This window comes from Meles meles, unplaced genomic scaffold (assembly GCF_922984935.1).
Source record: "Meles meles unplaced genomic scaffold, mMelMel3.1 paternal haplotype, whole genome shotgun sequence".
NCBI classification, from domain to species: domain Eukaryota; kingdom Metazoa; phylum Chordata; class Mammalia; order Carnivora; family Mustelidae; genus Meles; species Meles meles.
This window is the reverse complement of record NW_025721274.1, coordinates 64,110-88,671: the sequence shown is the minus strand read 5'-3', so window position 1 is coordinate 88,671 and position 24,562 is coordinate 64,110. Positions and strand designations below refer to the sequence as shown.

Sequence of the window (24,562 nt, the reverse complement as noted above, 5' to 3'; positions counted from 1 at the left end):
CCCAGAATGAAGGTGTCCTGTCCTGAAGCAACGCTTCCTTTTCCCTCTGTGCTCTTCCTGCCCCACTCTTGCCCCTAGAAAACCCTGCATTTGTACACCTCCTGGGAGCATCTGTCGAGTTGGCAGGTGGGAGGGTGCCCATTCATGAATTGCTTAATAAAACCAATCAGATGTTCAAGTTGCTTGCAGAATTTTGTTTTGTTTTGTTTTTTTAACAAAAACCAGAGACAAAATAAGGCAGTGTTCCAGACTGAACAAAAGAGACTAAAGAAGGGTGACATGTAACCTCAGTGTGTGAGCAGGGTGCTTCTGCTATGAAGGACATTGTGGGAACAGTTGAGGGAATTGAAGGTTCTGATAGTTCCTTGCTATAATGTGTCAGCGTCCACGTCCTGACTTTGATAGAGATGTCTTTGCAGGAATATGGGGGATTTTGAAATATCAGGTCAGCATTTACTCAAAGATATGTCAGAGCATAGTTCTTGGAAGAGACTCTCCAGGAAGGTTATAATTGTTTTCTGGGAGAAGCGGGTCACAAAAGCAGCTTGAGCCTACACTGCTCTCTGCGTCCTTTGCCTGAATCTAACTTAAATTATTTAAAGCAACGAGACAGCACCACACAATGAACGAGAGATGGGGAGCTCTGAGGCTGAAGCTCCTGGGGTTTGAATCCCAGCTTAGTCCAGGGCTGAGTCTAGACCAATCAGTGGCCTTGGGTAAATGAAGAAAAGGTACCCCCTTTGCATAGCTGGGCCGACAAGCTTTGGGCCACATTTCAGCACCTGTATGCCCCGTAGCTGAATGCCACTGTGCACAAGTTAGCTTGGGCTTTGTCTTTGTCTCATGTCAGGCCCCTAAAAGTAGAGCCTGAGGTGGGGGTTCTAGAGCAAATGGTCTACTAAGACAATGCTCTCAGGAGAAAGGATTGAGGGGAATTTGGTAGGGCAGGAGCAGAAGCTGAGCAAAGCTGTGGTAGGGGGAAGGCAATATCATGGAGAGCTCTGGAACCAAAATTGTATTACAGAGTCAATATCACTGGCATTTTGTACCCCATTAATGGGTCATAGACTGCCCCACTGCCTCCAAGAGTGAAGTGGGTTCAGTTTGGCCAAGGCGATTCTCCAGAGAGTGGGGCAGCTGTGAGCTCATAAGATTGAATATTGCCAGCGACTGGGGGATGAGTATGCTGCCCAGCGACAGGAGTCTGGTACCCTCCTCCTCTACAGACACTTTTATGGGGAACCTGGAGTTAATTAGTTAACACCTTCCTGCCTTGGTACTTAGTGCCTCAGATTGTGTCAAATAGGGACATAATAGCAGTGCCTGTCTGACATGACTATGAAACCAGATGATGTGTGTGAAGTGTTTGGGACACAGACCACAGAGCATGCAGTGAGCGCATAATCAATGTTGGTATTACTCTCCTAGCTGTATTATCCTCAGTCCTCTAGAGACCATGTTCATTTGGACATTTGGGCTCCATCCCTGTCAAATCCAGCTTCAATCTGCCATTTGAGAAAGTAATTGCAGACATCTTTCCCAGAAGTTTAACTATGAAGATACTAATGCCTCAGCTGGTGTTGTCCAGGAATTTTCCGAAGAATAATATAAACATCCCCCTTCTAGAAGTAACTTTGTCAGATGATAATCAATATGCGAAACTCACTGAGATGGAGTGGGGTTTCAGCAGGGGCACCCTCATGCCATAGCACCCAGACCCAACAAGAAGTGATGGACTTGACCTCAAAGGGACTTGACCTTGCTCTACCTTACTATCCCAGCTGCAGGAAGAAGGGCTCTACTTGTCACCACAACCACCACTCCCTCTGTCCCACAAGAGCTCTGGCAATGAGAAGCCTCCACTTCAAACTCTTGCATTACTCCAATGGACTCCAGTTTATAACAGCCTTCCCTGCTTCCCCTTTTCTCCTGAGAAGGAATACTTCCCTTTTGTTCTTCAGACTTGGCTATGGTTGCCGCAGCTTGTTTGTTCTGGATTGCAGTTCTCATTTCTTCCTGATTAACTTCCTCTATGCTATTAAAACAACTGGCAGGTTTTAGTTTTAGGGTTAACAGTCATCACAACTAGGAGCAGGCAGTCTTGGGGCTTGGGATGCACTGCAGTAATAGCTCCATGTTCTGATGGCATCTCTCCAGGGCTGTCTTAGAATTGCTTTTCTGGTACCAGAGTTCTGCCTAGTGTGTCTGGTCATCTCCAGGCTGTACGGTGTCCAGGATACATGAAGAGCTCGGATGAGAGCTGCTTAAATCTTTGAGGGTCAAAGACAGGCAGGACCAGAGAAAAGTCAAGTCAAAATTAGCTCATTCAGGGGTTTGTTTCCTCTCCTGTGACAGTCTGGCTTCTGCAGAGTAGATGACTGTTCATGGGACTAGAAGGACCTGTAGGATGTGTGAACTTCCATATTTACTTCTGTAGTCCAAGAATTGTCTTTTCCGTGGAATCTTGTTTGAATGCAAATCCTTGTTTGTAAATGTAGTACTGTAAGTCTGTATGTAAGCATATAGGATTCTCTATTTACCTGTCTCTATCTCTATCTCTTTATCACCTAATCATATTGACCTCTTTACCTAGCTGTCATCTATATCTATCCCTGTCAATCTATAGATCGATCTATCGATCAATCTATCTATCCTCATCATCACCAGTCATCCTTGTATGTATCTAGAAACACTGGAATCCCTAGGAGCCCTAGGCATTTCAGGCCCAGCTGTTCAGGTCTCTTCAAACAAGACATGGAAAGAGAGCCTTCAGGGTGACCCCAGCCCCAACCTGTCTCCAACCACGAGACTCCAAGCAAGGGCTGGCCAGCTGAGTCCAGTCCCTTATTTCATGGGTAAAAGAAAAGATTGTACGGTCCTTTTGGGTGGTCTGTCATGCTACATTAAATCATTGCAATACCTCTACTTAATTTCAGTGGAGTCAGATGTATAGGACCCAGAAGAGAGGTGACTACTGGGGGAAACTGGAGGAAGCCATCACCTTTCAGTTCCTGTGAATTATGGAGGCAGCAGTGGGGTTGTGGATGAGGTCAGAGAAAGGAGTGTGGTTGTCTAAACAGGGGTGGTTCTTGGAGTCCTGTGGACCAGGACAAAAGGGAAGAAGGGAGAAGACTGACTTTCTTGAGCACCTGTCACATGCTAGACCTTGATGACACCAAGGCTTTATGCCCCTATATGCCTCTCAGTAGGACAACAATTTGTCTGTAGGGGTAGCCAGGTTTGAAGAGCACCCCAGTATCTCTCCTCCTGGTGTGTAGTCCCGCCCCATGAATAGGGCTGGCCTGGGATACCAGGAGGATATTGTGGGCATATCAGTATCAATGACCGCAGCTGAGTCATATGAGAAAAAGATGCTTCCACCTTGTCCCTCATGGTCACTTGACTGGGGCAAGTCAGTGCTATGTCGTAAGGACAGTCAAGCAGCCACATGGTACACACCTGAGACCTCCTGCCAGAGTTGGTGCTGACCTGCCAGGCCCACGAGTGAGCTACTTAGGATGTAGCTTCCAGTTCAGTCTGGCCTGCGTGGATAGACTCCATAGATTCACTATGGTGGAAGGTCAACTCGGTGGTTTTAGAGCACAGAGAAGGAACGCTTGTCTCCAGAGGGGGCTGGGAGGAGCTGATACCTTGTCTGAGGCTTCTAAAAATTTATCTTTAAGAACAAATGTATAGATGTGCATGCTTTAGAAAGTTGAACCAGTACTATAGTGGTTATAACAAAGGCAGTGGCACCTTTCTTGGTTTTCTCCCTCATCTTGGCAGAGGCCATCTCCTTGCAGCTTTCAGAAGAATGACGGAGAGGAGCAAATTTTTCTTAAGAATGTGTGTGTCTGGGCAATTCCAACAGGAGATCGAAGAGAAGAAGAGCAGCAATTCTAGAAACAGAAAATCAACCACTTTCTGAAAGGTTTCCTGAGACCACTCTAATAAAAATTCATCATAATAAATGTCCAATTATTTTCTTAATGCAAAAGTTTATAAGAACAAGTCACCACAATAAAATGTAGTTCACTCTGTAAGAGTACTTAGAAGGCCATACCTAGAAATTCTCTGAGTTTCCATACATGCATTCATGTACATTGATTATAGAACTCAGTGATCATGTATGGGCATTTGTCTTCCAGAAAACTCTCAGAACATTGTTGAAAAGCTGTAATTCACTAAGAGTAGTGATATTTCAGAAAATCTGCAAGAGGAGAAGCTCAGTAATTCTGGGTTTTTCAAAGCTGCTTTCCATTGTGTGCAATCCATCAGAGAGACTTAATATGCAATATTAATTCAGAGATGAAGAATATAGCTTAGAAGCAGCTGGGCATAGTAAGACTCCCTATCTTACTGCATCCCAATGCTGAGTTTCATATTAAGGGTTCTGAGGCAAAAATAATTGAAACATCAAGGAACTAGACCTATACACAGATCTTTGTGTCTTCTTTTTTTTTTTTTTCTTTTCAGTGTAACAGTATTCATTGTTTTTGCACCACACCCAGTGCTCCATGCAATATGTGCCCTCCCTATGACCCACCAGCTGGTTCCCTCAACCTCCCACCCCCCGCCCCTTCAAAACCCTCAGGTTGTTTTTCAGAGTCCATAGTCTCTCATGGTTCGCCTCCCCTTCCAATTACCCTCAACTCCCTTCTCCTTTCCATGACAGGCACCTCTCATAATTACCTTCCCCTCCAATACTAAGTGCAGCTTATCAGGTGTTGACTTATTGCCCATAATATCTGCTCTGGCACTATAAAAACCACTGCAACAGGAGTTAGGAACCCTATCCCAAAGGAAATTGCTCTCACAGGATCGATATAGAGCATGGATATTTGTTGACTTTCCTCATAATACCCGTCATTTCCTCTCGTCTCCCAGATCCAGTTCCCTTGTAAATTACTCACTTCTTGTCAGAAGTTCCACATTGGTGTAAACTTTCAGCATATTAGTAGAGTGGGTCACAGTTTTTCTTAATAGAATAACATTATTTCCTTTGAATGTTGGTCCATTAGGTGGACCATAATTTCTATATTCACCATAGTCCCCATCATGCGGACTTGTTTATTTTTCCATTAAAATTGACTGTTTTTCACGGGGAGATGGAGAGGAGAACGGAGTTGAGAGAAATGGGAAGGGGAGATGAACCGAGAGAGACTATGGACTCTGAAAAACAACCTGAGAGTTTTGAAGGGGTGGGGGGTGGGAGGTTGGGGAAGCAGGTGGTGGGTAATAGAGACCTATTGCATGGAGCACTGGGTGTGGTGCAAAAACAATGAATACTGTTAGCTGAAAATAAACAAATAAAAAAATTGACTGTTTTTCGCCTCCTATATTATACAACTTTGTTATAAGCTGAATACATGTTTAGGAGTGTTATGTCTTCTTTGAGAATTTATCTTTATTACTATATATAATATCTGTCCATATTTATCCCTGAGAATCTTCTCTCTTCTTGAAGTCTAATTATCTGAAGTAAATATAGCTACTCTAGCTATTTTTGGTTAGTATTTGAATGGCATATTTCTTTATCACATTGCTTTTAATTTATAAAGGTCTCCATATTTAAAATGGGGCTTTACCTGGCAATTCGCAGACCTGTACCCCTGGCGATAAAAATTCACTATATGTTAATAAAAAAATAAAAATAAAAAAAAATAAAACGGGTCTTTGTGTGCATATAACTGGCTTAGTTACTGCTTTTTAAAAATCGATGAAACAAGATGGGATTGGGAGGGAGACAAACCATAAATGACTCTTAATCTCACAAAAGAAACTGGGGGTTGCTGGGGGGAGGTGGGATTGGGAGAGGGGGAGCGGGCTATGGACATTGGGGAGGGGAGGCGAACCATAAGAGACTATGGACTCTGAAAAACAACCTGAGGGTTTTGAAGGGTCAGGGGTGGGAGGTTGGGGGAACAGGTGGTGGGTGATGGGGAGGGCACGTTTTGCATGGAGCACTGGGTGTTGTGCAAAAAGAATGAATACTGTTACGCTGAAAAAAATAAATAAATATTATGAATATTATTTACATAAAAAAAATCAGATCTGAGAATTTCTGTATTTTAACTGTGTTTAGACATAAACATTGAAAGTTATTATTGACATAATTGGATTAGAAATCTATCTTCTTGCTTGTTTTCTATTTGTTGTATTTTGTCTTTATTTCCTTTTTCTTTCTCTACTTTTCCTTGTTTTATTTTATTTCATTTATTTTAAAAATTAATTTAATTTAATTTATTGTTTAATTTTCCTTATTTTTTTACTTTTCCTTGCTTTAATTGTGAATTTTCTATTATTCACTTTTAGCTCCTCAATTGATTAATATTTATAACTTTAACTTTTTTAGTAGGTGCCTTAGGGTTTAAAGTAAAGATTTTTAAATAATCTGAGTCCATCTTCACTTTTACACTTCTTTAAGTGTAGTGTAAAGATATTATCACTACTTATTCCCAATTAAAAGAAAAAAAAAGTGTGTCTGACCATAGAGTTGAGGGTCCATATCTGGGCTCTCTATTCTCTTCCACTGGTCTATGTGTCTGTTTTTATGCCAGTACCATGCTGTCTTGTAGTAAAGCTTGAAATCATTCAACATGATGCCCCAGTTTTGTTTTTCTTTTTCAACATTTCCTTAGCAATTTGTGGTCTCTTCTGATTCCATACAAATTTTAGGATTGTTTGTTCCAGCTCTTTGAAAAATGCTGGTGGAATTTTGATCAGAATGGCATTGAAAGTATAGATTGCTCTAGGCAGTATAGACATTTTAACAATGTTTATTTTTCTGATCCAAGAGCATGGAATGGTCTTCCATCTTTTCGTGTCTTCTTCAATTTATTTCGTGAGTGTTCTGTACTTCCTCAAGTACAAATCCTTTACCTCTTTGGTTAGGTTTATTTCCAGGTATCTTGTAGTTCCTTGTGCTATAGTAAATGGAATCAATTCTCTAATTTCCCTTTCTATATTTTCATTGTTAGTGTATAAGAAAGCAACTGATTTCTGTAAATTGATTTTGTATCCTTCCACATTACTGAATTGCTGAATGAGTTCTAGTGGTTTGTGGGTGGAGTTTTTGGGTTTTCCATATAAAGTATCATGTCCTCAACTCTATGGTCAAATAATCTTTGACAAAGCAGGAAAAAAAATACAGTGGAAAAAAGACAGTCTCCTCAATAAATGGTGCTGGGAAAAGTGGACAGCTATGTGTAGAAGAATGAAACTCGACCATTCTCTTATACCATACACAAAGATAAACTCGAAATGGTTAAAAGACCTCAGTGTGAGGCAGGAATCCATCAGAATCCTAGAGGAGGACATAAGCAGTAACCTCTTCAATATCAGCCACAGCAACTTCTTTCAAGATATGTCTCCAAAGGCAAAAGAAACAAAAGCAAAAATGAATTTCTGGGACGTCATTGAGGTCAAAAACTTCTGCACAGCAAAGGAAACAGTCAACAAAACAAAAAGGCAACCCACGGAATGGAGAAGATATTTTCAAATGACAGTACAGACAAAAGGTTGATATCCAGCATCTATAAAGAACTCCTCAAACTCAACACACACAAAACAGATAATCATATCAAAAAATGGGCAGAAGATATGAACAGACACTTCTGCAATGAAGACATACAATGAAGACACATGAAAAAATGTTCATCATCACTAGCCATCAGGGAGATTCAAATTCAAACCACACTGAGATACCACCTGACACCAGTTAGAATGGCCAAAATTAGCAAGACAGGAAACAACGTGTGTTGGAGAGGTTGTGGAGAAAGGGGAACCCTCTTACACTGTTGGTGGGAATGCAAGTTGGTGCAGCCGCTCTAGAGAACAGTGTGGAGATTCCTCAAGAAATTAAAAATAGAGTTTCCCTATAACCCTGCAATTGCACTACTGGGTATTTACCTCAAAGATACAGATGTAGTGAAAAGAAGGGCCATCTGTACCCCAATGTTTATAGCAGCAATGGCCACAGTCACCAAACTGTGCAAAGAACCGAGATGCCCTTCAACGGATGAATGGATAAGGAAGATGTGGTCCATATACACGATGGAGTATTATGCCTCCCTCAGAGGGGATGAATACCCAACTTTTGTAGCAACATGGACGGAACTGGAAGAGATTATGCTGAGCGAAATAAGTCAAGCAGAGAGAGACAATTATCATATGGTTTCACTTATTTGTGGAGCATAACAAAGAACATGGAGGACATGGGGAGATGGAGAGGAGAAGGGAGTTGTGGGAAATTGGAAGGGGAGATGAACCATGAGAGACTATGGACTCTGAAAAACAACCTGAGGGTTTTGAAGGGGCGGGGGTGGGAGGTTGGGGAACCAGTTGGTGGAGGGTAATAGAGAGGGCACGTATTGCATGGAGCACTGGGTGTGGTGTAAAAACAATGAATACTGTTACGCTGAAAAAATAAATAAAATGGAGAAAAAAAAACAATGAGTACTGTTACGCTGAAAAAATAAATAAAATGGAGAAAAAAAAACAATGAGTACTGTTACGCTGAAAAAATAAATGAATAAATTTTTAAAAAACTAAAAATAAATAAATAAATAAATAAATTTAGAAGACTATTGATTTTTAAAACATCATGCTCAAATCAAGTGTGTTACTTGTATGATTACTGATAATTTGGCAATTTTGCCCTTAAGTGGAATGTGTCACTCTCTTCTCTGGTCCTAGTCCTGCCTGGATGTCCGACTGAATTTTCTAAAACACTGTGTTGGTAAAGAGAGAATGAGTTGTCCTTTCTCCTGCTGTTTGGTGCTTTTGGAGTTTAAGTTTTCTTGACCCACAAGTCCCTCCACTTAGGGATCTGTTTAGAGACAAATTCTACCCACTAGGAAAGGAGGACAAATGGGTTCTCATCCTAGAGTTTCTTTAGATCCTACAGAGGTGGGGAAAAGTGAGGTGTGTTGTCCTTCTCTCTGCCCTGTGTGTACACAGCTGGACAGATACTGCAGGCTCCAATTAGAATCCAGGAAATGAGGTTTCTAAACATTTATGTCCTCAGTGGCTCCTCACTCATCAGGTGGGGGAAAAAAGAGCCATTTACACATAATGGATAGAAAGGAAAAGGGTCAATAGTCCACACCCAGTGAACTCTCACCTTTTTACTTATGTTTCATTTAAAACTTGAACTCATGTCTCCTCCTCCTGCTAAAAGAAATGGCATTGCATCATTTGGGGTGGCTCTATAACTCTTGTCCTCTCTCAGCCACCAGTCGAACTGTTTCTGAGTTCATATCCAATGAACGTTTCTAAAGGGCCTGTGAGGGTCAGGTATCTGGCTGGGCAAAGTCAACAGATATGCCAAATACCATTACTTTATAGCAGGTTTTGATTTATAGCTTGATAGTTGTGTGGTTATTTGTTTAGTGTCTCTCATCCCTTTAGAGTATCAAGTTCATAAGGCAAGGATTTTGACTTTTTAATATTTAGTGCTTGGACTAAATGTGTGTGTCAGAAGAACACTAAACATGGACTAAATGCATTTAGTCCATGGAATAAATGCAGCAGGTATAAAACCCAACCAATCCTGAATGACAGTGCAGAGGGGCCTACCTCCTCCAATAGGAGGAATGTCCACAGACCTGTCACTTACCTCACTACTGCCACACCAACCACTATCTTCACCCCGAATCATGTCTGAGTCTTAGTTATATTTCTACCTCACGCATTAGAGCAGAGAATGGAAAGTACATGATGAGCATAGTGCAGGACAGAGTAGATGAGAGCCATGGGGTGTGTGGGGTGTTCTTCTGACACACGGTGCCTTCCTTCACACCTTCTATACAACTCTGAGGATGCAAGTTTCCTCTTGTCAGGTGTTCCCTTCTGGGGAAGGATGGGGCACATATCTCATGCCTCTGTTATTTCCCCCTTGCAGACAAAACCATTTGCATTGGGTCAGTGATGGCTGCATTATAGTCTCCAGCAATGACTGGGATAGATTCCAACTAGCTGGAGGAAACCCTAAGATGATAAAGGCAGGTGGATGCTTATATTAGGATTAGTTATGAAATCTCATAGCCAAGCATGAATTTTGGAGGAAGATGAAAGTCCATTAGTTTCCACAGAGGCTTGGTTTCTAAGTAAAATGAGAAAGGCTTTCTGTTCAGGTGAGAGAATTAAGTTGTCCAGTTTATCATGACTTGATTCTTTCCTTGTTTGCATGTATTCTGTGTACTAGGGAACATAGGGAGACAGTTCCCTCCCAACAATACTCTTACTTTCATCTTGACTAGTATCTGTCTTCCCCGCTGAGATGAGGCATAGTCCGTTGTTCAGGAAGACACATAAGGAAGCTGTTGTTCAGGTCACCAAGAAGGTAGGAACAGAAAGTTAACTAATTTGCTTTTGTTGTCTTGGGTCTCAGTTTTCTGATGACCCTTATCAGGATGGGCAAATGTTGATTACCAGTGTTACATAATCCAGAAGGCTTTTCAGTCTCCCTTCATGTTTCCTTATTTACAATTTGTTCTTGTGATCACTGGCTGTTGAAAAGCCCATTGCAGTCACTGAGTCTCAGTCTCCACTTCTGTAAGCAGGAATAATATTTTTTTAAAAAGATTTTATTTTTTTATCTGACAGAGAGAGAGATCACAAGTAGGCAGAGAGGCAGGCAGAGAGAGAGAGGAGGAAGCAGGCTCCCTGCGGAGCAGAGAGCCCGGTGCGGAGCTCAATCCCAGGACCCTGAGATCATGACCCGAGCTGAAGGCAGCGGCTTAATCCACTGAGCCACCCAGGTGCCCCTGTAAGCAGGAATAATAACAAGACCCTATTAAATGGTGCCCAGTGAAGGCACCAAAAGGGGGCAGAAATATTTCAGAATTCCTAGAACTTTCTCTCCTACTTTATCTGAGGATCATCTTCCCACTTCCCATGCCTATCCATTGTTGATATTCAAGTTGCAGCCACTTCTTTCTTATTCTCTATTTGTAGGGCTCCATTTTCACAGTGATTCCTGAGGTATGCCACATAATCCACAGCTTCTGAGGCCATGCAGACACAGAGCATGTGTCAGAATGATGATAATGAGCCTGAGTAATTTCCAGATGCTATATTCTTAAATCTCTCCCATCACGCATGTGGCCTGGTCACCAACAATCCACCCAGAAAGGACACACAGGAAGCCCAGCAATTTCACCTCTACCAGCTCAACTCCGACCACCTTTCTGAACGCCCCCCTGAGCATATAGTGGTTTGCAGGAGACTAGGGACATAATGTTGACAAATACTCAGACTCATCTTTGAGAAGCTCTCTATCTATGGCTAATAGGTGCAGAGCCCAACAAAGGGGCTAGAGGGTGGAGAGGATAGTAATAATAGAATAATAGAACTCCCCCAGAGGAGGAGGAGGTTGGTTATATGTGTTAAAGGAGGCATGTGAGGAAAGACCCTAACTAACACAGGGGATCCTGTCAGAGCTGGGTTTGAAGGATGAAAAGTTCCTTCTAAGGGCCATGGTGGCATTTCTAGGCAGAGAAACCTTCATGGGTAAAGATGTTCAGACCAAGCTTGTTTGAATGACTTTAAAACTTTAATGTTTTTAAAGGTAGAGGCAGCCATGTGACAAGGGCAAGTTAGAGATTTAAGGACAGTGACTACCTGAGTTTCTGCAACCTTTGAAATTACCGATAACACTGATTGAGTTGTTTACTGATTTTGGACAGAATATGAACTCAAAGGTCAATCTGGGAGTGTCCACAATGCTTTGCCAACACTCATGGCAGATGGGGGATGGGGGGGGAGAGTGCTAGGGACTGCAGTCCAGCCCCACCCCCTTTTCATTATATATTGTTCAGCCTCACTGAATCATCACTGGTGGGAAGGGAAGCTCTGCACACACAGGCCAGCAAAGACTAGCACACACTGCTGAACAACAGTAGAGGAGATTCACAGAGAGAAAGTGGCCATGGACCTGATTCCAAGCTTTTCCATGGAAACCTGGCTTCTTCTGGCTACCAGCCTGGTTCTGTTCTATCTGTAAGTAATTGTCCAGATTCATTGCCTGGAGAACCTTTGAGTTGCTTTGCTAATCAGCAACCACCCCCTTTTCCTCGTCTGTTTTGAGGATCAAGAGTTAACAATGGGGAAGTTGCTATAGTGTTGGGTACTTCAAAAATGCTAGGCATGCTTAAGGGTCATAATTGCCTTACCAGATCTTCTAAAGGAGTGTCCCCACCAGACCTCAACTACAATTTCTGTAGTTAGGAGGGTTTAAGTGACATTATTTGTTTTGGGGATAATCTTCTGATGGACTACCGTGTATTTTTAATACATGTACCCCAGCAACTATTTTAACCTTTCAGCACAGGTGAGTAGTGAGACTGTGATTCAGAACTGATGTGAGAAGCATCCAGATAGGACTGGGGATGAAGTGGGAGAATATTCCTGCCTCAGAGAAGACCTCTGGGGATACTCCTTGGTCCTGGTCCTACAGAAGGTTATCACAGGACCACAGGATTAGCATCTCATCTGCTTGAAGCCAGATGTGTAACCATGTAACCATGTAAGCCATATTGTGTGTTGTCTGTCCAGTAGTGGAGCTGTCACTGGATCCTATAACCACCAGGCAAACAACCCTGTAGACTTAGAAGACACAGGTGTGGCCAAGAGTCAGTAGCTATAGACTGTGCCCTCTGCATGGAAAATAATGTAATAGCAACAAAAGTGAGTGGCTGTATTTTTAGCTCCTTCATTTGTGCCAACACCAGCATGACTCTACCAAGAAGAGGGAAGCTAGAAAGAATCACAAAAATTCACCCAGTCCACCCTCTGCCTTCTTATGGATCCATGTGAGTTTAGACACTAGACCAGATCTTTCGTTGGGTCCGGTGTTGCTGACACATTCACTCACTTGCTTGGCTTCACTTGGGAGTTCATGTAGCATGTTGAATGTTCAGAAACAGGAACTGATTTGTTGTGGTTGGGATGGTAAAGAGGGAATGGAGGTGGGACTAACCAAGGCCACCCTGGCTTCTGCAATTGGTACTGATGCATCCAGCTGTAGTAGAGGAAGGATCCAAATACCCAGGTGGACCTGAGGTGTCTCTGCTGGGTCCCTAAAGCACATGTCCTTTCATGCAATTTTGTGGGTTTATTTGACTATAAAATATAATATTTGCTGGATTTGAACAGAACATTCAGAACCTGTACTGCATTAAAGGCTAGCCTCCAAAGAAGAGGAGACAAGGCCTTAATCCCAATCTCTGGAACATTTTTTAAAAATTTTTATTTATTTCTTATTTTTTATAAACATATAATGTATTTTTATCCCCAGGGGTACAGGTCTGTGAATTGCTAGGTTTACAACTTCACAGCACTCTCCATAGCACATACCCTCCCCAATGTCCATAACCCCCCTTCCCCTCTCCCAACCCCTCATCCCCCCAGCAACCCTCAGTTTGTTTTGTGAGATTAACAGTCACTTATGGTTTATCTCCCTCCCAATCCCATCTTGTTTCATTTATTCTTCTCCTATCCCCCTAACCCCTCATGTTGTATCTCCACGTCCTCATATCAGGGAGATCATATGATAGTTGTCTTTCTCCGATTGACTTATTTCACTAAGCATGATACCCTCTAGTTCCATCCACGTCGTTGCAAATGGCAAGATTTCATTTCTTTTGATGGCTGCATAGTATTCCATTGTGTATATATACCACCTCTTCTTTATCCATTCATCTGTTGATGGACATTTAGGTTCTTTCCATAGTTTGGCTATTGTAGACATTGCTGTCATAAACATTCGGGTGCACGTGCCCCTTCGGACCACTACGTTTGTATCTTTAGGGTAAATACCCAGTAGTGCAATTGCTGGGTCATAGGGTAGTTCTATTTTCAACATTTTGAGGAACCTCCATGCTGTTTTCCAGAGTGGTTGCACCAGCTTGCATTCCCACCAACAGTGTAGGAGGGTTCCCCTTTCTCCACATCCTCGCCAGCATCTGTCATTTCCTGACTTGTTAATTTTAGCCATTCTGACTGGTGTGAGGTGATATCTCATTGTGGTTTTGATTTGTATTTCCCTGATGCCGAGTGACGTGGAGCACTTTTTCATGTGTCTGTTGGCCATCTGGATGTCTTCTTTGCAGAAATGTCTGTTCATGTTCTCTGCCCATTTCTTGATTGGATTGTTTGTTCTTTGGGTGTTGAGTTTACTAAGTTCCTTATAGATTTTGGATACTAGCCCTTTATCTGATATGTCGTTTGCAAATATCTTCTCCCATTCTGTCAGTTGTCTTTTGGTTTTGTTAACTGTTTCCTTTGCTGTGCAAAAGCTTTTGATCTTGATGAAGTCCCAATAGTTCATTTTTGCCCTTGCTTCCCTTGCCTTTGCCGATGTTCCTAGGAGGATGTTGCTGCGGCTGAGGTCGAAGAGGTTGCTTCCTGTATTCTCCTCAAGGATTTTGATGGATTCCTTTCTCACACTGACATCCTTCATCCATTTGGAGTCTATTTACATGAGTGGTGTAAGGAAGGGTCCAATTTCATTTTTCTGCTTGTGGCTGTCCAATTTTCCCAGCACCATTTATTGAAGAGGCTGTCTCTTTTCCATTGGACATTCTTTCCTGCTTTGTCAAAGATGAGTTGACCATAGAGTTGAGGGTCTATTTCTGGGCTCTCTATTCTGTTCCATTGATCTATGTGTCTGTTTTTGTGCCAGTACCATGCTGTCTTGATGATGACAGCTTTGGAATAGAGATTGAAGTCCGGAATTGTGATGCCACCAACTTTTTCTTTCTTTTTCAATATTCCTTTGGCTATTCGAGGTCTTTTCTGGTTCCATATAAATTTTAGGATTATTTGTTCCATTTCTTGGAAAAAAATGGATGGTAGTTTGATAGGGATTGCATTAAATGTGTAGATTGCTTTAGGTAGCATAGACATTTTCACAATATTTATTCTTCCAATCCGGGAGCATGGAACATTTATCCATTTCTTTGTGTCTTCCTCAATTTCTTTCATGAGTACTTTATAGTTTTCTGCATATAGATTCTTAGCCTCTTTGGTTAGGTTTATTCCTAGGTATCTTATAGTTTTGGGTGCAATTGTAAATGGGATTGACTCCTTAATTTCTCTTTCTTCTGTCTTGTTGTTGGTGTACAGAAATGCAACTGATTTCTGTGCATTGATTTTATATCCCGACACTTTACTGAATTCCTGTACAAGTTCTAGCAGTTTGGGAGTGGAGTCTTTTGGTTTTTCCACATATAGTATCATATCATCTGTGAAGAGTGATAGTTTGACTTCTTCTTTGCTGATTTGGATGCCTTTAAGTTCCTTTTGTTTTCTGATTGCTGAGGCTAAGACTTCTAGTACTATGTTGAATAGCAGTGGTGATAATGGACATCCCTGCCATGTTCCTGACCTTAACGGAAAAGCTTTCAGTTTTTCTCCATTGAGAATGATATTTGCAGTGGATTTTTCATAGATGGCTTTGATAATTTGAGGTATGTGCCCTCTATCCCTACACTTTGAAGAGTTTTGATCAGGAAGGGATGCTGTACTTTGTCAAATGCTTTTTCAGCATCTATTGAGAGTATCATATGGTTCTTGTTCTTTCTTTTATTAATGTATTCTATCACATTGATTGATTTCTGGATGTTGAACCAAACCTTGCAGCCCTGGAATAAATCTCACTTGGTCGTGTTGAATAATCCTTTTAATGTACTTTTGGATCCTATTGGCTAGTATTTTGGTGAGAATTTTTGCATCTGCGTTCATCAAGGATATTGGTCTGTAGTTCTCTTTTTTGGTGGGGTCCTTGTATGGTTTTGGGATCAAGGTGATGCCGGACTCATAAAATGAGTTTGGAAGTTTTCCTTCCATTTCTATTTTTTTGGAACAGTTTCAGGACAATAGGAATTAATTCTTCTTTAAATGTTTGGTAGAATTCCCCTGGGAAGCTGTCTGGCCCTGGGCTTTTGTTTGTTTGGAGATTTTTGATGACTGTTTCAATCTCCTTAGTGGTTATGGGCCTGTTCAGGTTTTCTATTTCTTCCTGGTTCAGTTGTGGTAGTTTATATGTCTCTAGGAATGCATCCATTTCTTTCCAGATTGTCAAATTTGTTGGCATAGAGTTGCTCATAATATGTTCTTATAATTGTCTGTATTTCTTGGTGTTAGTTGTGATCTCTCCTCTTTCATTCATGATTTCACTTATTTGGATCCTTTCTCTTTTCTTTTTGATAAGTCTGGCCAGAGGTTTATCAATCTTATTAATTCTTTCAAAGAACCAGCTCCTAGTTTTGTTGATTTGTTCCATTGCTTTTTTGGTTTCTATTTCATTGATTTCTGCTCTGATCTTTATGATTTCTCTTCTCCTGCTGGGTTTAGGGTTTCTTTCTTGTTCTTTCTCCAGCTCCTTTATGTGTAGGGTTAGGTTGTGTACTTGAGACCTTTCTTGTTTCTTTAGAAAGGCTTGTACCGCTATATATTTTCCTCGCAGGACTGCCTTTGCTTCATCTCACAGATTTTGAATTGTTGTGTTTTCATTATCATTTGTTTCCATGAATTTTTTCAATTCTTCTTTAATTTCCTGGTTGACCCATTCATTCTTTAGAAGGATGCTGTTTAGTCTCCATGTATTTGGGTTCTTTCCAGCTTTCCTCTTGTGATTGAGTTCTAGCTTCAGAGCATTGTGGTCTGAAGATATGCTGGGAATGATCCTAATCTTTTGATACCAATTGAGACCTTATTTGTGACCCAGGATGTGATCTATTCTGGAGAATGTTCCATGTGCACTAGAGAAGAATGTGTATTCTGTTACTTTGGGATGAAATGTTCTGAATATATCTGTGATGTCCATCTGGTCCAGTGTGTCATTTAAGGCCTATATTTCCTTGTTGATCTTTTGCTTGGATGATCTGTCCATTTCAGTGAGGGGAGTGTTAAAGTCCCCTACTATTATTGTATTATTATTGATGTGTTCCTTTGATTTTATTATTAATTGGTTGATATAGTTGGCTGCTCCCACGTTAGGGGCATAGATATTTAAAATTGTTAGATCTTCTTGTTGGACAGACCCTTTGAGTAGGATATAGTGTCCTTCCTCATCTCTTATTATAGTCTTTGGCTGATAATCTAATTGATCTGATATAAGGATTGCTTATATCCCCAGCTTTCTTCTGATGCCCATTAGCATGGTAAATTGTTCCCCCCCCCCACTTTAAATCTGGAGGTGTCTTCGCGTCTAAGATGAGTTTCTTGTAGGCAACATATAGATGGGTTTTGTTTTTTTATCCATTCTGATACCCTGTGTCTTTTGATTGGGGCATTTAGCCCATTAACATTCAGGGTAACTATTGAGATATATGAATTTAGTGCCATTGTATTGCCTGGAAGGTGACTGTTACTGTATATTGTCTCTGTACCTTTCTGATCTACTACTTTTAGGCTCTCTCTTTGCTTAGAGGACCCCTTTCAATATTTCCTGTAGAGCTGATTTGGTGTTTGCAAATTCTTTCAGTTTTTATTTGTCCTGGAAGCTTTTTATCTCTCCTTCTATTTTCAATGATAGTCTAGCTAGATATAGTATTCTTGACTGCATGCTTTTCTCGTTTAATGCTCTGAATATATCATGCCAGCTCTTTCTGGCCTGCCAGGTCTCTGTGGATAAGTCTGCTGCCAATCTAATATTTTTACCATTGTATGTTACAGACTTCTTTTCCCGGGCTGCTTTCAGGATTTTCTCTTTTTCACTAAGACTTGTAAATTTTCCTGTTAGGTGACGGAGTGTGGACCTATTCTTGTTGATTTTGAGGGGGGTTCTCTGCACCTCCTGGATTTTGTTGCTTGTTCCCTTTGACATATTAGTGAAATTCTCTCCAATAATTCTCTCCAATAGACCTTCTGCTCCCCTCTCGCTTTCTTCTTCTCCTGGAATCCCAATTATTCTAATGTTGTTATGTCTGATGGTGTCACTTATCTCTCAAATTCTCCCCTCGTGGTCCAGTAGCTGTTTGTCCCTCTTTTGCTCAGGTCTTTATTCTCTGTCATTTGGTCTTCTATAGCACTAATTCTTTCTTCTGCCTCATTGATCCTAGCAGTGAGAGCCACCATTTTTTATTGCACCTCCTTAATAGCTTTTTTGATTTCAACTTGGTTAGATTTTAGTTCTTTTATTTCTCCAGAAAGGGCTTTTATATCTCCAGAGAGGGTTTCTCTAATATCTTCCATGCCTTTCTCGAGCCCAGCTAGAACCTTCAGAATTGTCATTCTGAACTCTAGATCTGACATATTACCAATGTCTGTATTGATTAGGTCCCTAGCCTTTGGTACTGCCTCTTGTTCTTTTTTTTTTGGTGAATTTTTCTGCCTTGTCATTTTGTCCAGATAAGTGTATATGAAGGAGCAAATAAAATACTAAAAGGGTGGCAAAGACCCCCCAAAAATGCGCTTTAACCAAATCTGAAGAGACCCCAAATCGTGGGGGGGGGGAGGAGAAAGGGATAAAAAGAGGTTCAGAAAAAAAAAGAAGAAAATTTTAAAAAGAAAACAAAGAAAAAATATAAAAACAAAAGAAAAAATATATATAAGATAATCTAGTTTAAAAACGTTAAAAAAGAAAAGGGTAAAAGTTTTTTTTTAATTTATCAGAAGAAAAAAAAGAAGGAAAAAAATTGAAAAAGAAAAAAAAATAAATTAACCGCAAGACTAAAGAATCATGGAGAGAAAGCCATGAGTTCCGTGCTTTGCTTTCCCCTCCTCTGGAATTCCACTGGTGGCCTAGGTATTGAACCTGCTTTCCTTGGTAGATGAACTTCGTCTTGGCTGGATATTTTGTTGATCTTCTGGGGGAGGGGCCTGTTGTAGTGACTCTCAAGTGTCTTTGCCCGAGGCGTTATTGCACCGCCCTTTCCAGGTTCCGGACTAAGTAACCCGCTCGGGTTCACTTTTGGGAGCTTTTGTTCCCTGAACGCTTTCCGTAGAGTTCCGGAGGACAGGAATGAAGATGGCGGCCTCCTAGTCTCTGGCCCGGAGGAGCCGAGAGCCCGGGGCCCCACTCCTCAGTGCGCCCCCAGAGGACAGCACCCAATCACTCCCGTATCCCCAGCCTCCAGCCGTGCTCCGAGCTCACCCAGCCCGCGACCAGTTCAAGGTAACCCCGAGCTGAGAGCTCACTCCTTGGCTCTGAATACCTGTGAGCTCTGCGACACTCCGACACTCCCGATCCTTCTGTGACCCTGCAGGACCTGGGGCCACACTGACCCCGTGTGGGCTTCACTCCAGTTTAGCCTCTGGAGTAATGTCCCTCAGTGGGACAGACTTTTAAAAGTCCTGATTTTGTGCTCCATTGCTCCGCTGCTTGCAGGGAGCCGGCCCCTCCCCCCGGGGTCTATCTTCCTGTCATTTTGGATTCTCGTCTCTACTAGTCCTACCTTTCAGAAAGTGGTTGATTTTCTGTTTCTAGAATTGCTGTTCTTCTTCTCTTCGATCTCCCATTGGATTTGTAGGTGTTTGCAATGTTTAGATAAGCTATTGAGCTGATCTCCTGCTACCAGATGTAGTCTCAGCCTGCTACTTCTCCGCCATCTTGACTCCTCTGGAACATTTTATCATTACTCATTTTATGTAGCATAACACATATTCTGCTGCCAACTGGAGGTATCTGGATTTTGGAAGGCCCCCTATCAGTTAGCTGAAAACACTGCAGGGCTTGCTGAGCCGTTTCTACGTTCCATACTTTCCTTATTTGCCTCTATGGGGTTAGCCTTGTAGGCTTAGCAGGCTCATGGTTAAAATGGTTTCTGGCAGCCTCTTCCCTCACCTCTCTTCTTCCACCACTCTGCCATCTCCCAGCAACACCTAAGAGGAAGGATTTCAAGGATCTAGAACCCTCAGTTGTGGGACACATGAAAGATAATGGCAGGTAGCCCTGCCATTGGAAGCACCATCCGTAATGGGTTTTTTTTTAGATAATTGATGCACAAAGTTGGTAAATTAACTCTTTGTGAGTGACCATCTTGAAAAAAATGAGTATACCTTACAGTGTGCTGAGCTGGTGGGTATCTCAGATTGAAGGACCAGATTCCATGAGGGAAAGAATGGCCAGGAAATGGATTGTTTCTTACTGATTCTTTTATATGGTATCATTTAGGGCACACACAGGTCAGTCCCCCTTCTCTGTGGTTACAAGAGAACCAGAATGCCTGACAACAGACTTGGGTGGAGCTGAAAGTATCTCAATTTTCAGTAAGGCCAGTAGAGCCTTGAACACAGTTTTCATTGTACAGAAATAAGACTGTTGTTGCTCAAGGCCTCTCTACAAATATAGATTTAAGAAGGCCAGATCCAGAACCAATACAGAGCCAACAAGGTAGGAAAAGCACAAAGGTCTCTGAGCAACTGTGTGGGCATTTTCATGGTAGACTCTCAATAACCCTCAGTTCATAAGTAGGCTGGTGGGCTCCAGACTACTTGAGTAGGTGCAATTAAGCAAAATCTCATCATTGGACAAGAGAAATAATTTTTCCTCTTTCCACCTAGAATGAGAATCTCCAAAATCATGGAAGAGTCATTTACTAAGTAGGGATGAGTGAATTTCCTGGAGGAAGTCAGCATTAACCTTTCAGGAGTTCTCAAGTGTTTCTCAAGTATTCTCAAGTATTTCTGAAGTATTTCTCAAGCATTTTATTCTCAAGTATTCACTCCAGGATGACGTTTTCAGCTACTCTTCGCTAATCATCCTTACTTTGTGTGGGTCTCACAATGGAGGTGGTACAATAGATGATGAATGAATGTAATTATTGCTGTTGGAACTGCTGTTATTATTTCTCTCCTATATGTTATTTCCCTCCCTTTTCTGTGGAAGTTCTGCATCAGTGGCTGGCCAGCCCCAGCACTTATTACACCATCCCTGTGACCTGGCCTTCTCTTTCACTTTATAGCTATGGGACTTCCACACATGGACTTTTTAAGAAGCTGGGAATTCCTGGGCCCAAACCTCTCCCTTTTGTGGGAACTGTTGTGGCCTACCGAAATGTGAGTGTTGCTTGAGCTCCCTCTTTCGCTTTTTAAGGTTGCAAATCCCACTTTAGTTCTGTAGTAAAAATATTCCCCCTCAGGAGGTAATTCTTAGGTTTCCTGACTTTCCAGAAATGATGTAATAGGCTCCACCCAGCACTGGCCGAGTCTACCCCAGGCCTCTGTTGTCTGTTGTTAGAGCCTCAGGGTTTGACCCAGTGGGGAGCCCAGCTCTCTGGCTAATTCAGCAAAGGACTTGATGTTTTAGCTTGTGAACATCATGAAGAGGCTTTTGTTTCTGGCAGGTGAAGATTCCCAGGAAGGCATAATTGTACTTGGTATTTGGAGAAGAGCAACAAAGGTGTCCATGTTACTTCTCCATTAAGCTGTGTATGCTAGAGTCAGACTTTTTTGTTCATAGCACAAGCTATGGATAGTCTTCCCCCACCCCCACCCAGGATAGCTCTAGAACTTCAGTTTATTAGGCAGCCCAAGATTCACTTTTGGGGAATTTTTTTTTTCTCATTTTATTTATTTTTTCAGCGTAACAGTATTCATTCTTTTTGCACAACACCCAGTGCTCCATGCAAAACGTGCCCTCCCCATTACCCACCACCTGTTCCCCCAACCTCCCACCCCTGACCCTTCAAAACCCTCAGGTTGCCCCAACCTCCCACCCCTGACCCTTCAAAACCCTCAGGTTGTTTTTCAGAGTCCATACATACTTGAATTCTCTCAAGAACTGGCCAATCCCCTGCAGTTATTTCCATGGCTCTAATTCTCCCTTTGCTAATGGTGAAATCTCTTGGGATTTGAGAGGTTGACAGGGAGCTCTCAGCTTTACTTCTCAACCTTCAGAGGAGGCACCCTATGAGAGAGTTGAACAGGGAAGGAATATAACTGAGGTGAGATGGTATGTGACTATTGACTTCAGATTTTAAGCTTCAAATGAGTTGTTGGTGTGTGCTTTGTTCTTCATACAAAGGAAGAACTGCCCTTATAATCTCACTAGAAAAGAGATACTTTGACAAAATTATTAAGAAATTAATGTACTGGAGGTGCCCAAGTGGCTTCAGTTTTTCCATGTGGCCCTGAAGGTAATAATTCAGAGGGTTCTGAGATTTAGACACAGCACATGCATAATAAAAACACATCCGAGAGAGGTTATGTAGTCTTCACAGATAGGGTAAGTTGTTCAGTATCTACAATACTTGGACATAATTCAAGATGGACTTGAAATTCTGTTTCAGTATTTCCTCTGTTTTCTTTTATTTTTGGTAAGTCACCTGTGAGTAAGAGCTTCTTTCTAACTGCCAGTCAGAGACAGTAAGCCACATTTCATGTGATCTAAGTCATTTTGGTCCTAATTAGAGGTAGGGCTCTGTAAATTTAGATTAGTAATACATTCTGTTTCTTCTTGCAGGGTTTTTGCGATTTTGATGAGAAATGTTTTAGAAAGTATGGAAGAATGTGGGGGTGAGTATTCTGGACATTTCTGGTAGAGGGACTTGTTATGATGAGGACCCTATGGTGTGGATTGTCTCAGTCAAGAACCCTTGGGATGCAGACCACTGTAGTAAAGCTTCAGCCTCTGCTTTCTAGGACCCCCTGTGTTACCAGGTACGCAGGTACAAATGCAGATTGGGCCTGGAGGGTATTCTTTATTTATATTTTGGATTAAATATGTCCTTTGGAAAGAAGGGTTGGGGTAAACACAATGGAAAATCATTTCTACTCACCTTTTCTTACTTTCACTATAAGGGTGGAGTTTGTTTTCTGAGAAAGGCAATTATCATATGGTTTCACTTGTATGTGGAGCATAAGGAATAGAGCAGAGGACCACAGGAGAAGGGAGGGAAAACTAAATGGGAAGAAACAGAGAGGGAGACAAACCACGAGAGACTCTGGACTCCGGGAAACAAACTGAGGGTTACAGAAGGAAAGGGGTGGGAGGATGGGGTAACCAGGTGATGGGTATTAAACCACAATTGCAACCCAAGAATTAATCCCACTTAATTATGGTGAAAAAAAATATCAGGCCAAGATTTTTCTTTCAATAGGAGTATTCAATATACAAATGTTTCTTTATTCTATGGCCTTGAAAAGATGTAGGAAAATTTTAAACCACAGTGTTTCCTGGTGGGGTGATGGACTTGGTGATTTTGTAGTATGGCCTCGGCTGCTTTTATTAGATGGTTCTGCTCTGTTTTGCCAGGGGTTTGGTGAGGTAGGGGAAGAGGTACAGTGTGGTGCTGGGATGCTCACAGCTAGTAGTGTACCTCTTTACCTCTCTATCTTCTCTGGTCAAGTCCTCAGAAACCATAGGGCTCTGAGTTGCATGGCCCATAAGCAACATTATGGAATAGAAAGAACCCAGATCTCTGGATCACCACTGGTTCAGCTCCACTGCCCCTTCCTACATTCAGTGCTGGTCAGCTCTGGATGGAGCCAGACTTACATTGTGGGGCCCAGCTCTGTCTTTAGTACATGGTTCTCATGCTTGACTGTAGATTAGAACCACCTGGGAGAGCTTGTTAAAAATGCAGCTTCCTTCCCTATGACCCTGCAATTGCACTGCTGGGTATTTACCCCAAAGATACAGATGTAGTGAAAAGAAGGGCCATTTGTACCCCAATGTTTATTGCAGCAATGGCTACGGTCGCCAAACTGTGGAAAGAACCAAGATGCCCTTCAACGGATGAATGGATAAGGAAGATGTGGTCCATATACACAATGGAGTATTATGCCTCCATCAGAAAGGACGAATACCCAACTTTTGTAGCAACATGGAGGGGACTGGAAGAAATTATGCTGAGCAAAATAAGTCAAGCAGAGAGAATCAAGTATCATATGGTCTCACTTATTTGTGGAGCATAACAAATAACATGGAGGACATGGGGAGATGGAGAGGAGAGGGAGTTGAGGGAAACTGGAAGGGGAGATGAACCATGAGAGACTATGGACTCTGAAAAACAACCAGAGGGTTATGAAGGGGCGGCAGGGGGGTGGGGGGGGTGGGGGGGAGGTTGAGGAACCAGGTGGTGGGTAATAGGGAGGGCACGTACTGCATGGAGCACTGGGTGTGATGCCAAAACAATGAACACTGTTATGCTGTAAATAAACAAATAAAAATAAATATTAAAAAAAAATGCAGCTTCTTGGGCTCCATGCCCCAGCAACACCAAATCTGGAGGATATGGGGTGGGTCCTAAGAATCTCAAATTAACTGATAGAGGAAGCTATGTTATGGTTGTGTGGGATCATGAATATAAAGGGTTGCCCCAAACTACTGTACATTGTTCATCCAGGTGTTTTTTTTTTTAAAGATTTAATTTATTTATTTGACAGACAGAGATCACAAGCAGGCAGAGAGAGAAAGGGAAGAAGGCTTCCCACCAAGCTGAGAGCCTGATGCAGGGCTCAATCCCAGGACCCTGAGATCATGACCTGGGCTGAAGGCACAGACTTCAACCCACTGAGCCACCCAGGCACCCCATCCAGGTGTTTTTGAACAAATATGGTGGGACAAGGGAAAATATGATCAGGCTGATGGGAGAGTTGTCCTATATAATAC

At 42.0% G+C, this 24,562-nt stretch overlaps 1 protein-coding gene across 2 annotated transcripts in view; it reads left to right on the top strand.

Annotated features, from left to right (window-relative positions):
* Nucleotides 1–11,823: 11,823 nt before the first annotated feature.
* LOC123936277 (cytochrome P450 3A12-like) overlaps nucleotides 11,824–24,562 on the top strand; it is a 50,991-nt gene continuing 38,252 nt past the window's right edge. The window contains exons 1-3 of one of the 2 annotated variants that reach the window (XM_045996922.1): nucleotides 11,825–12,003; nucleotides 20,913–21,006; nucleotides 22,412–22,464. In XM_045996922.1, coding sequence (XP_045852878.1) covers nucleotides 11,933–12,003; nucleotides 20,913–21,006; nucleotides 22,412–22,464 — 218 coding nt within the window. In that variant the 5' untranslated portion in view covers nucleotides 11,825–11,932. Of the gene's footprint in view, nucleotides 12,004–20,912; nucleotides 21,007–22,411; nucleotides 22,465–24,562 lie in introns of both variants that reach the window. The other variant, XM_045996923.1, reaches the window with a different exon arrangement.